Here is a 16,388-nt window from a genome sequence, read left to right as displayed (position 1 = left end):
TGGCATCAACTACTTCCTGTGGCAATGAATTCCACAGGTTCACCACTCTTTGGGTGAAGAAATGTCTCCTCACCTCCGTCCTAAATGGTCTACCCTGAATCCTCAGACTGTGACCCCTGGTTCTGGACTCCCCCCACCATCGGGAACATCCTCCCTGCATCTACCCTGTCTAGTCCTGTTAGAATTTTATAAGTCTCCATGAGATCCCCCCTCATTCATCTGAACTCCAGCGAAAACAATCCTAACCGAGTCAATCTCTCCTCATACATCAGTCCCGCCATCCCCGGAATCAGCCTGATAAACCTTCACTGCACTCCCTCGAGAGCAAGAACATCCTTCCTCAGAAAAGGAGACCAGAACTGCACACAATACTCTCGGTGTGGCCTCACCAAGGCCCTGTGTAATTGCAACAACACATCCCTGCTCCTGTACTCGAAACCTCTCGCAATGAAGGGCCAGCATACCATTTGCCTTTTTTACAGCCTGCTGCACCTGCATGCTTACCTTCAGCGACTGGTGCACAAGGACACCCAGGTCCCGCTGCACACTCGATAATCTCTGCCTCCATTTTGTGCATTGTTTTTGTTGCTGGTTTCTCTTCTTTCCTTTTTCTTCTCTTTGCATTCCGACATTTCCAGCCATTCGCGCCTCATCTCTTTTTAGCCATTACCATCTTGCCATCTCTCCACCCAATCACAGACCTTACCCTTTTCCCCTCAGTTCTAACACAAGGTCATCAACCTGAAACGTTAACTCTCTCTCTCTTCCTACAGATGCTGCCTGACCTGCTGAGTATTTCCAGAATTTTCTGTTTTCATCTCTGGAAGGGCTGGGATTGTTCTCCTCAGAGCAGAGAAGGTTAAGTAGGAGATTTGAATCGAGGCGTTGGAAATTAGGAAGGGTTCGGGTGGAGTAAATAAGGAGGAACTGGTTCCCTCGGCAAGAGGGTAGATATCCAGAGGAGACAATTTTAAGGAAATTAGCATAAGGAATAAGAACCAGAGGGGGAGATCAGGAGAAAGTTTTTACTCAGCGAGTTGTTGTGATCTGGAAGGCGCTGGTGAAGCAGATTCAACAGGAACTTTGGGAAGGAAATTAGATAAAAAGTTGGGGACTAATTGGATAGCTCTTGCAAAGAGCTGGCACAGGCTCAATGGGCTGAATAGCCTCCTCCTGTGAATACATTGTATTTGTGGCGCCTCGTTCCGGTCCCATCCCCGAGTAGGAACATCGCTGTCCACCCACCAAACTTATAATTTTTAAAGGTTTCTATCGAGTCACCCCTCAGCCTTCCCAAAGATGTGGAGATGCCGGCGTTGGGACTGGGGTGGGCACAGTAAGAAGTCTCACAACACCAGGTCACCTGTTGGACTTTAACCTGGTGTTGAGAGACTTCTTACTGTGCCCACCCCAGCCTGTCCCATCTTTCTTCACAGAATGGGAGATGTTTTACCTCCTTAATCACAACCTCCCCCAGTTCCTCCTTGTAATATGGAGACTGGAGTTGTTGATCCAAGCTGGGTCTAACCAAGTCCTTCATTGCAATCCTGTCCCTCAGAATTCAGATCCATTTTCCTCTCTGTTCTCACTTGATAAATGTTGTTTATTTGTTATTTCTCCGCTGGGACCACACTCCAACCGTCCATTCTCTGTACAAGGGCAGCCTGATCTGCCTATCTGATTGGTAGAGATGGCTGTGATCTTGACAATGCTCCTGTCTACATCCAGAATCCTCCACTCTATCCTCACGACAACATTAGGATAACGGGTTAATAGAACTCCTTTATTTCGGGACTTCATTCTGTGCACTCCAGGTTTTACACACGTACATAATGCAATACAGTGGCACTAATACCAGCCCCAGAGGGCAGCACAGACAGTACCAGACGCCAGTTTGAGAAACATGCCTTCCCCACTGCCCTTCTCCCAGCTCCTACCCCAATCCTCTATTCACAAAACAAGGCCAATTTTTGCAAGGTGGCACAGTGGTTAGCACTGCTGCCTCAGAACGCCAGGGATCCGGGTTCAATTCCTGGCTGGGGTCACTGTCTGTGTGGAGTCTGCACGTTTTCCCCATGTCTGCGTGGGTTTCCTCCGGGTGCTCCGGTTTCCTCCCACAGTCCAAAAGACGTGCTGGTTAGGGTGCATTGGCCATGCTAAATTCTCTCTGTGTACCCGAACAGGCGCCGAAGTGTGGCGACTAGGGGATTTTCGCAGTAACTTCATTGCACTGTTAATGTAAGCCTACTTATGACACTAATAAATAAACTTAAACTTTAATACTTATCCCACTGTTTCCATGTGCTCTCTCTGTTTTAGCCTCTCATTTCTGTTCTCCACCTCCCCCCGCCCCCCAGTCAATTTAAGTACCATTGGCTGAGTTTGCGCTGATTCGGTGACCGCTTGCACGTACCTTGGTGTCACCCTCTGGTGAAGCCGGATCGGTCATCCAGGCACCAAACCGTGAGCCGGATGTCTTGACGGTGAGTGGGTTGCTGATTCCCGTCAGTTTTCCGCAGGCTGTAATTGATGGAGAGAGTGTGACTGGACTGGGGGGCAGTGTGTGCTGGTATCAGTCTGGCAGTGCTCTCGGTTTGTCACAAGACCTCGTAACTGTCCCTCCCTCCCTCCCTCCCCACAGGATAATGGCCCTAGGCGAGCATGGTAGAGGGGGCGCTGAGATGTGTCCCAGGGGATGGGGGCAGAGCTCTTGGCTTACGATGGTGAGGTTTATGTTGAGATTTTGTGTTTGTGCCTTTGTTTAACTCTGACTGTGGAACCCATTAGAAACTTAGCTCATTGCAGCTGCTCTACTCAGGAGCCAATCCCCTCGCTCGGATCTGTAGTCAGGCACGAGGCTCCAACTGGGGACTATCTACCTTCAGTGTGCCCGCTTGCCTGGCAGAGGGAGAGGGGAATGCTGCCAGACTCCTCCCCCTTTCGAATATTGGCTATCCCAGTTGGAAAGCCATGGAACTCCAGTGCAATTGTCTCACTGTGATGCCTACCACAGCTGACTGTCTGTATGTTTCCCCCATTGCCATGGTGATTTACCCCAGCACCCAGCTTGTTTGGGGTTAAAAGGATCCTGTTCCCCACTCAGGGCCTGCTGGATAAATGTCACATTGTGCCTGTGAGAGGGAACAGAAAGATCCCAAATTTCATCCCTGGTCAGTGTGGAGCTCACTCACCTCGGCCTGTGCTAGATGTTTTGGGGAGATGTCATTTCACCAGTGAAGGGGTCGAGAAAGAAAGCTGTTTGGGCCCCGAGCACCTGATCATTACCCAGCCTGCAACCCCGCTGACGGAAAGGCTCAATTGGGTGGGAAGGGGTTCGCTCGTAGCCTCAGTAACCTACCAACAACGAGCCACTTTGTCCCCACCCAGGGGAGGGGGACACTGAAACCTCAGTCACTCAGGCAAGTAGGGAGAAAGCTGTGTTTCCCGTCAGGCAGGGAGGGGTGGGGAAATTGGGAATTTCGGGCTTGCCTTTCCGCCGTCCCCACCTGTGTGCGGGGGGGGGGGGGGGGGGGAGCAACCAGAGACCCTCAGGACCCCACTGTCGCCGCCTCCGATCCGCGATTCAGCACCCCCCCTCGGCAGCCGAGGGGAGCAGCCAATTCCGCGTAAGCTGTTTAAGACGCGCGGTTTTGGGGCCTACCTAATTTTTGCATGCAGGCCCGAAGCCTGTCCTCAAGACTGGAGACTCTGCGCAGCAGCTCTTCGTAGCCGTATGCTCCGATCTCGTCCTGAAGCTCGGCCAGAACAGCCGTCAGGTTCGCCGCTTCCGCTTTAAACTGCAACACCAACTTGGCGTCAGCTTTATATTGCTCCAGCACGGGGATTAAAGGCAACAGTTCATCCATTCGCGATTTTAGGGCCTGCAACGGGTAAAATAATCTCTATTCAGTCGCAAGTGTGGAAAAATAAAAACCCCAACAGCTCCCCGCGACCCCTGTCTAAAACTATCAGAAAAATAATTCCCACTTCCTTCACAAGCTCAGGAGGCCTCAAACTCTTTAACAACCAATAAAGACGTGTACTCACTGCTGTAGGAAACTCAACGGCCAGTTTGTGCACAGCAAGCTCCCACAAACAGCAATGAGATAATGACCTGATAATCTTTTTTTCAACGAGGGCACCAGGGAGATCTCGCCTGCTTTGCCTTTCAATGAGTGGCTCTGGGATCTTGTGTGTCCTCCTCAGAGGGAGGGACAACGAGGCTTCGGTTTAACTAAACGTCTGAAAGACAGCACCTCCAACAGTGCAGGGCTCCCTCAGTATTGCTCTAGAATGTCAGGCTGGATTACGTGCTCCAATCTGTGTGTGTGTGTGTGTGTGTGTGTGTGTGCGAGAGGCGGGTCCCTGAATGGAGTCTCCCTGGGGTATGGGTTCCACAGGAACTGGTTGCTACTCCCTGGCATTCTTGTCTGAAGGTGAGCAGAGTGAACACTACACCAAAATAATTTGGGAAAAAAAGCCTTTATTTTTTTTATTTTTTAGAATGCGATTGGATTAACATGCGTTCAATCACTTTAACAAAAGGACATTCAGTAGAGATGCATCAACAATTGTTTGATATATTTATATATAAATTTTAAGTTTGTTTAAAACTATAGATGGTTCAACGATTTAACATGCAGGCGAATCACAGCAAAGATTAACAAGTCAGCTCGACAAGTATTAAAGAAAGCCTTAAAATTTTCAGGTGGTTTTTTTTTTGAGTTTTTCTGAAACTATATAATAGTGCAAGGTCAGGAGGCCAAGTCCACGCTTACAAAGACCTGGACTTGTATCTTCGTTCAATCAATGCCGCTTTTCAAAAAAACTTTCTTAAACTTAGCCCTGCAAACAAACAAAGATGAGAGCGATGCTATTGAGGTGTTCCTGAAATTTCCCCACTCCCAAATCCCAGAGACACAAGAACCCAGCTCCACAAATCCAGACTGACACATACACACACAGGCTGCGCACACCCAGACACAGCAACACACACACCCACAGACACAGCGACACACACCCACAGACACAGCGACACACACACACAGACACAGCGACACACACACAGACACAGCGACACACACAGACACAGCGACACACACAGACACAGCGACACACACACAGACACAGCGACACACACACACAGACACAGCGACACACACACACACAGACACAGCGACACACACACACACAGACACAGCGACACACACACACACAGACACAGCGACACACACACACACAGACACAGCGACACACACACACACAGACACAGCGACACACACACACACACAGAGACACACACACACAGAGACACACAGACACAGCGACACACACACACAGACACAGAGACACACACACACACAGACACAGCGACACACACAGACACAGTGACACACACAGACACAGACACAGCGACACACACACACACAGACACAGCGACACACACACACAGACACAGCGACACACACACACAGACACAGCGACACACACACACAGACACAGCGACACACACACACAGACACAGCGACACACACACACAGACACAGCGACACACACACACAGACACAGCGACACACACACACAGACACAGCGACACACACACACAGACACAGCGACACACACACACAGACACAGCGACACACACACACAGACACAGCGACACACACACACAGACACAGCGACACACACACACAGACACAGCGACACACACACACAGACACAGCGACACACACACACAGACACAGCGACACACACACACAGACACAGCGACACACACACACAGACACAGCGACACACACACACAGACACAGCGACACACACACACAGACACAGCGACACACACACACAGACACAGCGACACACACACACAGACACAGCGACACACACACACAGACACAGCGACACACACACAGACACAGCGACACACACAGACACAGCGACACACACAGACACAGCGACACACACAGACACAGCGACACACACAGACACAGCGACACACACAGACACAGCGACACACACAGACACAGCGACACACACAGACACAGCGACACACACAGACACAGCGACACACACAGACACAGCGACACACACAGACACAGCGACACACACACACAGACACAGCAACACACACACAGAGCGACACACAGACACACACACACACACACACCCCCCCAGTGACAGAGCGACATACACACACAGGGGATTTTCACAGTAACTTCATTGCAGTGTGAATGTAAGCCTAGTTGTGACTAATAAATAAACTTTACTTTTGAGGCCACCGGCATCATCATTTCTCCACTCCCGAGTGTCCCTCAGGTACTGAGAGTAACCGTACAGTCCACAATATTGCCAAAGAGAATTATTTCCAAATTTGTCACAGCTTACAACAAGTTATGAAGCAAAATACCTTCAAACTAGCAGCGGCCCTGAAGGCACTGACTCTCATTGGGGTACGGGTTCCACACACACTGACCCTCACTGGGGTACGGGTTCCACACACACTGACCCTCACTGGGGTACGGGTCCCACACACACTGACCCTCACTGGGGTACGGGTGCCACACACACTGACCCTCACTGGGGTACGGGTTCCACACACACTGACCCTCACTGGGGTACGGGTGCCACACACACTGACTCTCATTGGAGTACAGGTTCCACACACACTGACCCTCACTGGGGTACGGGTTCCACACACACTGACTCTCACTGGGGTACGGGTTCCACACACACTGACCCTCACTGGGGTACGGGTGCCACACACACTGACTCTCACTAGGGTACGGGTCCCACACACACTGATTCTCACTGGGGTACGGGTCCCACACACACTGACTCTCATTGGGGTATGGGTTCCACACACACTGACTCTCACTGGGGTATGGGTCCCACACACACTGACTCTCACTGGGGTACGGGTTCCACACACACTGACTCTCACTGGGGTACGGGTTCCACACACACTGACTCTCACTGGGGTACGGATTCCACACACACTGACTCTCACTGGGGTACGGATTCCACACACACTGACTCTCACTGGGATACGAGTCCCACACACACTGACTCTCATTGGAGTACGGGTTCCACACACACTGACTCTCACTGGGCTATGGGTCCCACACACACTGGCCCTCACTGGGGTACGGGTCCCACACACACTGACTCTCTGGGGTACGGGTTCCACACACACTGACTCTCACTGGGGTACGGGTCCCACACACACTGACTCTCACTGGGGTACGGGTCCCACACACACTGACTCTCACTGGGTACGGGTCCCACACACACTGACTCTCACTGGGAATCGGGTCCCACACACACTGACCCTCACTGGGGTATGGGTCCCACACACACTGACCCTCACTGGGGATATATCTGCAAAACTTGCACGTTTAATTCAAATCAGAAATCATCTTTTTAAAAATGGGGCTGGTGGCAAATTGAACTGAACAGAACGGTGGAGATAAGACCTTGTGGATCAGAGTGAGGCAGGCAGATTTTAATAGAATTATTGCTCCATAAGGGTCAGCCAACCATTTGGATGGACTTATGTCGAGTTTGATGAACAAATGATGAGTGAGAATTCAGGGTGGAAACAATTTTTCTGTCCGGGTGTTTATTTTCTGGGAAATTTGGCCTGGACTGTTCCTCGATCTGTCAACATTCCCATTGGGATAACAGCAGAATCCTCAAAACTGATAAACCCAATATCAAAGCTGTGTGTGTTCCATCGTCACCCCAATCTGTTTGGGTGAATATTATAATGGAGAAAGACTGCAGAAAGCTGCAGCACGGGGGGATTTGGGTCCTTGTGCATTAATCACAAAAAGCTAAATGCAAGTTCAGCAGGTAATAGGGAAGCAAATGGAATGTTGGCCTTTATTTCAAAGGGAAAGGAGTATAAAAATAAGGAAGTCTTGCTAACACTATGCAAGGCATGAGTTAGACCCCACCTGGAATACTGTGAACAGTTTTGGGCCCCTTATCTAAGGAATGATATGCTGGCATTGGAGGCAGTTCAGAGAAGGTTCACTCGATTGATCCCGGGTATGGAGGGATTTTCTTATGAGGAGAGGTTGAGTAGGTTGGGCCTGAACTCATTGGAGTTTAGAAGAATGAGAGGCGACCTTATTGAGACATATCAGATTCTCCAGGGGGTTTGACAGGGTTGATGCTGAGAGGTTGTTTCCCCGTGTGGGAGTGTCTAGGACCAGAGGACATCATCTCAGAGTGAGGGGGTCACCCACTGAAGACAGAGATGAGGAGGAACTTCTTCTCTCGAAGAGCTGCAGAGGCTGGGTTGTTAAGTATGTTCAAGGCTGACATATACAAGATTTTTAATCAGTAAGGGAATCGAGGGTTATGGGGATAAGGCGGGAAAGTGGAGTTAAGGGTTATTATATCAAATCAGTCATGATCTCATTGAATGGTGAAGCAGACTCGATGGGCTGAACGGCCGACTCTTCTCCTGTGCCTTATGTCCTTATAGAAACAGGCCGTGTGGCCCAAATGGCCCACGCTAGTATTTACACTCCAGAACCTCCTCCCACCCTTCATCACCCCTTCCAGCAGATCCGAACACTGGCTCCCTCCAGCTCCACATTCTCACCACTCTCTGGGTAAAGACATCTCTCCTGAATTACAGACTGGATTTATTACTGACTGAATTTTATTGATGGTTCCAAGTTCCTGTCCCCTCAACAAGTGGAAACATCTTTAAATCTAGGTCACTCCTCAACCTTCACTTTTTTAGAGAAAAGAATCTCAGCCTGTTCAGTCTTTCTTAACAATTGTAACCTCTCAGTTTGGGAATGATCCTTGTCAATCAATTTTGGATCTTTCCTAGTGCCTCTATGTAGTTGTATAATATCGAGACCAGGCCTGTGCTCCAAGTGTAGTCTAACAAAGGTTCTACAGAAGTTTAATATAACTTCTCTGCTTTTCAATTCCATCGCTCTGGAAATGAATCCAAGTGTTTGTTTTTTATGAGCTTATAAATCCGTGTGACTATTTTTACTGATTGTGTATCTGTTCCCCCAGATCCCGCTGACCCTTCACCCCATTTAGAATCAGCATTTCCGAGGGATATGTCGCCTCCTTATTTTTCACTTCTCGGCCTTTTGGCAAGAACCAAGTCCAAGATCAGGTGCAATTCCTGTTCTCGTCAGCTTGTATCCTGTATGTCTCTTTTGTAGGGACCATGATTTGGATTCATTTTGCAGTTGAATTGGTTTTCGGAGCAAGCAAGGAGATAGATTAAGGGCTTGCTCTGTCCACCCTGCGTGGTGGCTTCGTAACTTTGAGAAAAGAATAACATTTCTTTTAAAATTTCCTGTCAAAATGTACCATCTCACACTTACCGATAATGAAGTTATTTATCACTGACATGTCCATTCTGTAATTTTATTCTCTCTCTGTATTTTCCCACAGTCTTCCTCAGTATTAGCTACACCCTCTCATTTGGTGTCAGTTGTCCAAGTGTGCTCCCAATTCCAGAGTCCAATTTGTTACCGTAAATGGTGACCACCAGAGGTTCCAGGATCAATCTCTGGGGAGTGCCACTTCCCGTCCACTGCCAGCCTAAGCAACTACTTTTAATCCCAACCATTTTGTAGACAGCTTTCTAACCATTCTGCTCCTGGCCCCCCAACTCCACACATTCTGATCTGATTCACGTGCCGATTTTGTATCTAATTGAAGGCATTTTGAAAATTAAACTTTATTACATCTACTACATAACCCTCATCCAGGTTGTGAATTCTTCAAAGAATTCAATGAGGCTGGTGAAGCAGAACATTCTGGCTTGAAAACCATGCGGATGACTTTACAAAACAATTCCATTTCTGGGAACTTTTTCCATTTTAGCCTTCAGCTTTCAGTAAGGAATCCATCACCTTTCCTGTCAGTGACATTAAGCTAATTTATTCTATAACTGCCTGAGTTTGCTCTGTCTCCCTTTGCAATATAGAAATCACATTAACTGTCCACCAGTTCTCTTGCACGTTAGTCTATTCTAATCAATTGTTATATTTGTGTAATAGTGGAATTAGCTCCTGCGTTGAATCAGATGTAATCCACTTGGACTTGAGGTTTTGCCCGGTCTAAGTTTGATTAGTTTATCAATTACCTCCCGAATTCAATCTTAAATGTTGTTTTTATCTTTTCCTCCAACATCATGTCCACCATGTTTATATCCTTGGTAACTATCATTATTATTCAATATCTCTTGCCATTTTGCTCTCCTTAACAAAGAGCTTGGACAAGCACAACGGGCTGAATGGCCTCCTCCTGTGCTTTAAGCATTTGTAGCCAATGATTTTTAAACTTGGTGAACTCAGGTAGCTCGCAGAGGGCAGTGAATGTGGACCAGCTTTAGCAAAAAGTTAATTCAGGACCTCTGAAAGGAAACTGGATCGAGAAATGAGGGATGGCAAGATTTCCATCTGAGTGATTACTCTGGGGGCGAGAGGGTGGAGGTCCTGGAGTTGGTGGGATGGGCGAAAGGGGGACATGTAGAGGTGCCCACGCAGGAGGTTAGAATGGGTTTGATGGGCCGAATGTTATTCCCTCCTTCACGTGAAGAGAGGGGTTTACCATTTGCTGGCCTGGCCAATCGACGCACTGGGTTATTGGACTCCTCTTGAGAAGGGGATCTCTGTGACAAAGCCGGTGACTTTGGAAGGTGCCAAATTCCTCTGACTACACGCGTGGCTGGCAAACCTTTCTCTGTCCCACAGAGCAGCCCCCACAAGCAGAGATTGTGAAACTCCCCCACAGCTCATACCTGAAACTGCCGCGAGAGATGTGCTTTATGACTCTCCTCCACCTGTTTGAATTTTGTTTCCAAGCCTCTCATTTGCGTTTCCATTTTCTCCACGTACTGCAGGTCGCGCTGCGTTCGCCGATCCAGGACCTCGATAGACTGAGTCATATTCTGCACCTGTAACAGTGAAGGGGGAGTGAGATCGCCAGGTACGTCCACCAATAGCCCATAGATCACCCACCGTCTCACTGCTGATCACCAACCAGGAACGCAGCACGCTTGACTCGGAGATAAATCAGCCGGATTCACAGGCTCCAAATAAAGATCATTTCTACAGGATCAAAGAATTGGGAGAGTCGCACTCACCTGAAACACCTAATGGCGACAATATCCAACTGCACCGTGACAGGTGACATGCCAAAATTGAATAAAAAAGTGTTGATAATTAGGATTGAAAACAATGACACCAGGAACTGGATTTTCCCACAGCACCGAGTGGGATTCCAGACTCCATATCTGCTGTCAGCAAGACGGGTGGCGCAATCCTTTGGGAGGAAGCCTTCTAAGAGGACAGCGAGTGGCCAATGAGGAATGGCGGGTGGGTCCCTGGTGCTGCACAGCCAATCAGAGGGTCAGCAGTTTTGGGGCTCATTGGAAGAGGAGAGTAATGTTCAGGCAGGATGGGGACTGCACAGGCCCCTCAACACAGAGCTGTGGATCCAATTAAAACATCAGCGCCAAATTCTGTAAGCCCCTCGGAGGGGAGGGAAACCCTACGGGAGGAATTGCCTGGGCACAGCCTCTCATAGAATCCCTGCAGCACAGAAGGCGGCCATTCAGCCCATCGGGTTTGTACCGACCACAATCCCACCCAGACCCTATTCCCTCAACCCCACACATTTACCCTGCTAATCCCCCTGACACTACAGTCAATTTAGCATGGCCAATCCAGCTAACACGCACAGCTTTGGAGTGTGGGAGGATTACTAAGTTTGCGATTTAGTAACATGATTAGTAAGTTTGCAGATGACACAGGTTGGTGGATTTGTGGATAGCGGTGAGGACCATCAGAGGATACAGCAGGATATAGATTGGTTGGAGACTTGGGCGGAGAGATGGCAGATGGAGTTTAATTCAGACAAATGTGAGGTAATGCATTTTGGAAGGTCTAATACAGATGGGAAATATACAGTAAATGGCAGAACCCTTAAGAGTATTGATAGGCAGAGGGATCTGGGTGTACAGGTACACTGAAAGTGGCAATGCAGGTGGAGAAGGTAGTCAAGAAGGCATACGGCATGCTTGCCTTCATCGGCCGGGGCATTGAGTTTAAAAATTGGCACGTCATGTTGCAGCTTTATAGAATCTTAGTTAAGCCACACTTGGAATATAGTGTTCAATTCTAGTCGCCACACTACCAGAAGGATGTAGAGGCTTTGGAGAGGGTACAGAAAAGATTTACCAGAATGTTGCGTGATATGGAGGGCATTAGCTATGAGGAGAGGTTGGAGAAACTTGGTTTGTTCTCACTGGAACGACAGAGGTTGAGGGGCAGCCTGATAGAAGTCTACAAGATTATGAGAGGCATGGACAGAGTGGATAGTCAGAAGCTTTTTCCCAGGGTGGAAGAGTCAATTACTAGGGGGCACAGGTTTAAGGTGCGAGGGGCAAGGTTTAAAGAAAATGCACGAGGCAGATTTTTAACACACAGAGTGGTGGGTGCCTGGAACTCGTTGCCGGGGGAGGTAGTGGAAGCAGTTACGGTAATGGCATTCAAGGGGCGTCTTGACAAATACATGAATAGGATGGGAATAGAGGAGTATGGTCCCTGGAAGACGGGGGGAGGGGGGGGTTTAGTTAAGTCGGGCAGCATGGTCGGTGCAGGCTTGGAGGGCCGAAGGGCCTGTTCTTGTGCTGTAATTTTCTTTGTTCTTTGAAACCAGAGCATCCGAAGGAAGCCCACGCAGACATGGGGAGAATGTGCAGACTCCACACAGGCAGTGACCCGGGGCCAGAATTGAACCCGGGTCCCTGGCGCTGTGAGGCAGCAGTGCTGACCACTGTGCCACTGTGCCATCCCGGGTCCCTGGCGCTGTGAGGCAGCAGTGCTAACCCCTGTGCCACCCCGGGTCCCTGGCGCTGTGAGGCAGCAGTGTTAACCACTGTGCCACCGTGCCACCCGGGGTCCCTGGCGCTGTGAGGCAGCAGTGCTAACCACTGTGCCACCCCGGGTCCCTGGCACTGTGAGGCAGCAGTGTTAACCACTGTGCCACCGTGCTGTCCATGGCCTTGTCATTGGGAACGGAGCTTCTTATCTCGGACGGCTTGCCACAGGGAGGCCTTCATTGAGACAGTGAGACTGCTCCAACACACCGTCAACTGGCCTTACCAAGTGTAGAACGGCAGCCAATCCCATTTCAGGCCCATCCTGGGAATGGGCTCAGACAGCGGGAATGCTCCCGCCAGCTGTCCTGACATTCCTCCCCCCACCCTATTTTCCTGCTCTTTTGCCTCTGGGCCTGGCACCACGAGACCAGGAGGATTTAGCCCCCATGAGTCTGTGCACTGCCCCTGTACATTATGCAATAGGTGCAGCAATATCAGCCCAACAGTCATCTGCTCCCCAATATGACCACCAAGCCACCCCACCACACCCCCATCCCCTAGTTACTGCAGGACCATCAGTCAGTAACACAGGGTGCTAGGGGAGAGGGGTTACTGAGTGACAGTGTGAGGGAGCTGGATTAACATCAGTACAGATACAGTCAGTAACACAGGGTGCTGGGGGGAGAGGGGTTACTGAGTGACAGTGTGAGGGAACTGGATTAACATCAGTACAGATACAGTCAGTAACACAGGGCTCTGAGGATCTGTTACTGATATTCTTGAACGATATATTGAGGGACCACAAATAGAACAGGCTAATTTAGGTTTCTGTAATGAGAGAATGTTAATTAATAATATTACAGTAAAGAATCCTCGGTGCAGAGCGATCATTAACGAGGTAGAATTTCACGTGATGTGGTCAGGTCTGAAGTTAGGGTTTTAAATTTGAGCAATAACTATCATGGAGTTGAAAGGCTAGTGACCAAAGGTAGATTCAAAGATACGATGGCAGATAAACACTTACAGAAATAATTCAAAATTCTCAATGAAATATAATCCCTCGAGGAACAAATTCTCCACTGTGCCAACCATGGATAACTAACAAAATTCCGATAATATTAGATTGAAACTAGGATTACAAAAATCAGTAAGACAGAAGGAGTAATTAATTAGTAATTAGTAAGGAGAAGGTTACAGATTTGGGAGGAGGGATTGAAACTTGAGGATTTGAAAACAGCAATGATAATTTTAAAATGGCGATATCGTCTGAGCAGAAGCAGAGAAAGGACAGTCAGTGAAGGAGATTTGGTCTGAGTTCAGACTGGGACGGTTGTGTTTCATTGAGTACAGATCAGGTGGACAATGGCAGGCGGGTTTGGACGGCTGTGAACCAGTCAAATCTCGAGGCCAGAGACATGGATGGAGGCTTCAGCTCGAGGTGAATAAAGTCACCAATCGAGGCAGGTGAGGTTACGGAGGTGGAAATGGGTGGTCTTAGCGATGGTGTGGATACGTGGTTACAATTATTCTCGGGATCAAACCCAACGCCAAGGGATGGTTTCATTGAACTGAACAGTTCCCAGGGTCAAAACCACGGTCAGTGAATGGAGTCTGCAGCGTTTGCAGAGCTGGCAAAGATAATATCTTACGGAGGAATGTTCGGATTGTCTGATAGCGGATATCAGAAAAGCAGTCTGGAAAAATAAGGAAGGAATCCAGAGAGGTCAGAGATAATGGTGTGTCGTTGGCATGTCATTGCTGTAGATGTATAAGCAGACGTGGTGTTTCAGCTGATGTCACTGAAGGGCTGAAGAAATAGGAGGGGGGGGCCAAGGACAGATCCTGGGGGGACAGAGGCGGCATGGTGGGGGACAGAGGCTGCATGGTGGTACACAGGTTAGCACTGCTACCTCACAACGCCAGGGACCCGGGTTCAATTCCCGGCTTGGGTCACTGTCTGTGTGGAGTCTGCACATTCTCCCCGTGTCTGCGTGGGTTTCCTCCGGGTGCTCCGGTTTCCTCCCACACTACTAAGATGTGCAGGTTAGGGTGAATTGGCCGTGCTAAATTCTCCCTCAGTGTAACCCGAACAGGCGCTAGAGTGTGGCGACTAGGGGATTTTCACAGTAACTTCAATGCAGTGTTAATGTAAGCCTACTTGTGACACTAATAAACTTAAAACTTAAGGTAACTGTGCGGGAACAGGAAGAGAAGCAGTTTCCAGTGATTCTCTGGTGACGATTCCAGACAAGAATGGAATGGGCGTGAGCAGTCACACACAGCTAGACCAGCAGGGCTACCTGTGTTGCTCTTTGAAAGAACCAGCACAGACGCAATGGGCCAAATGGCCTCTTTCTGTGCTATAGTATTCTAGGATTCTGGGAGTGGAGCGGCATTGGAGGAAGATGGTGGGGTCAAACCGTGTCAAAGGCTGCAGACAGAAGGATCATTTATAAGGGTCACACATGCTATCATTTGCAGCTTTGGCAAGTGCGGTTTCAGTATTTGGCCAGAATGGAAATCTGACCGGTGAGGTTCTGACAGGGATTTGTGGAAAAAACAGACAGGGATTTGGGAAGCAACACAATGTTTAGAATCATAGAATCCCTATGGTGCAGAAGGAGGCCATTCGACCCATCGAGTCCACACCAACCACGACCCTATGCGTTTATCCTAGCTATACCGCCTGATGCTAAGGGGCAATTTAGCACGGCCAATCTCCCTAACCCACACATCTTTGGACTGTGGGAGGAAACCGGAGCACCCGGAGGAAACCCACGCAGACACGGGGAGAACGATTGGGAGTGTAGGCGCAGCTTGAGGTTTCCAATGGGTCTCCCTTTGTGTGGGCTGTTACCCAGGGCGATATCTACTTCTCTTTCTACACAGAGGGAGCCAGGGTTGATGCCGGATTCTGCTTGTGCCTAACCTTTACAGAACTACAGAAAGGTTGCAGCACAGGAGGCGGCCATTCAGTCCACCTTGTCGATGCCTGCCCCTGCCATACCTTCTCCAGGAGCTGCCTCAGCTGCTTGGTGCGGGCATCCCGTGAGCACAGGGTCTGCTGCGGAGCCACCACGGTGCAGATACATCTTCCTTCACTGTCGGGCGCAGAGCTGAACACGCGCCAGCCATCCTCAGCATTATCTGGCAACACCTGCGGGGGGGGAGGAAGAGGATACACACCGTCAGCAGCAGCAGAAAATGCAGCCACAAACTGAGATTAAAACACCTGCACAATCCTCAAAACCCAATCAATTCAAAACCGCGGGCAAAACAAAAGGCAGAATGTGGAAAATATCTCCCTGGTTCAAGGTGTAGTTCAGCTCCAGAGAATATAACATCCAGATAAAGTCCATAATTCACTGCGGCACATGCTTCAACAGTCTGTCTCTGACTGATTGTGTCCATATGACCGTGTGTGTGAGAGAGAGACCGCGTGTGCGTGTGTGAGAGAGAGAGACCGTGTGTGCATGTGAGAGACTGCATGTGACTGTGTGCGTGTGACTGTGTGCGT

General features: G+C 49.2%; 1 protein-coding gene across 1 annotated transcript in view; it reads right to left on the bottom strand.

Moving 5' to 3' along the window:
* Positions 1-16,388, bottom strand: part of LOC144502329 (noelin-like) — a 34,157-nt gene that overhangs the window by 8,242 nt on the left and 9,527 nt on the right. Inside the window, exons 2-5 of the mRNA XM_078226152.1 lie at positions 15,879-16,028; positions 10,787-10,942; positions 3,662-3,881; positions 2,414-2,520 (exon numbers count right to left, since the gene is read on the bottom strand). Coding sequence (XP_078082278.1) covers positions 2,414-2,520; positions 3,662-3,881; positions 10,787-10,942; positions 15,879-16,028 — 633 coding nt within the window. The remainder of the gene's footprint in view (positions 1-2,413; positions 2,521-3,661; positions 3,882-10,786; positions 10,943-15,878; positions 16,029-16,388) is intronic.

Source organism: Mustelus asterias, chromosome 13 (assembly GCF_964213995.1).
Source record: "Mustelus asterias chromosome 13, sMusAst1.hap1.1, whole genome shotgun sequence".
NCBI lineage: Eukaryota > Metazoa > Chordata > Chondrichthyes > Carcharhiniformes > Triakidae > Mustelus > Mustelus asterias.
Note: the sequence above shows the minus strand (reverse complement) of the source record. Positions and strands in the feature narration are given on the sequence as shown.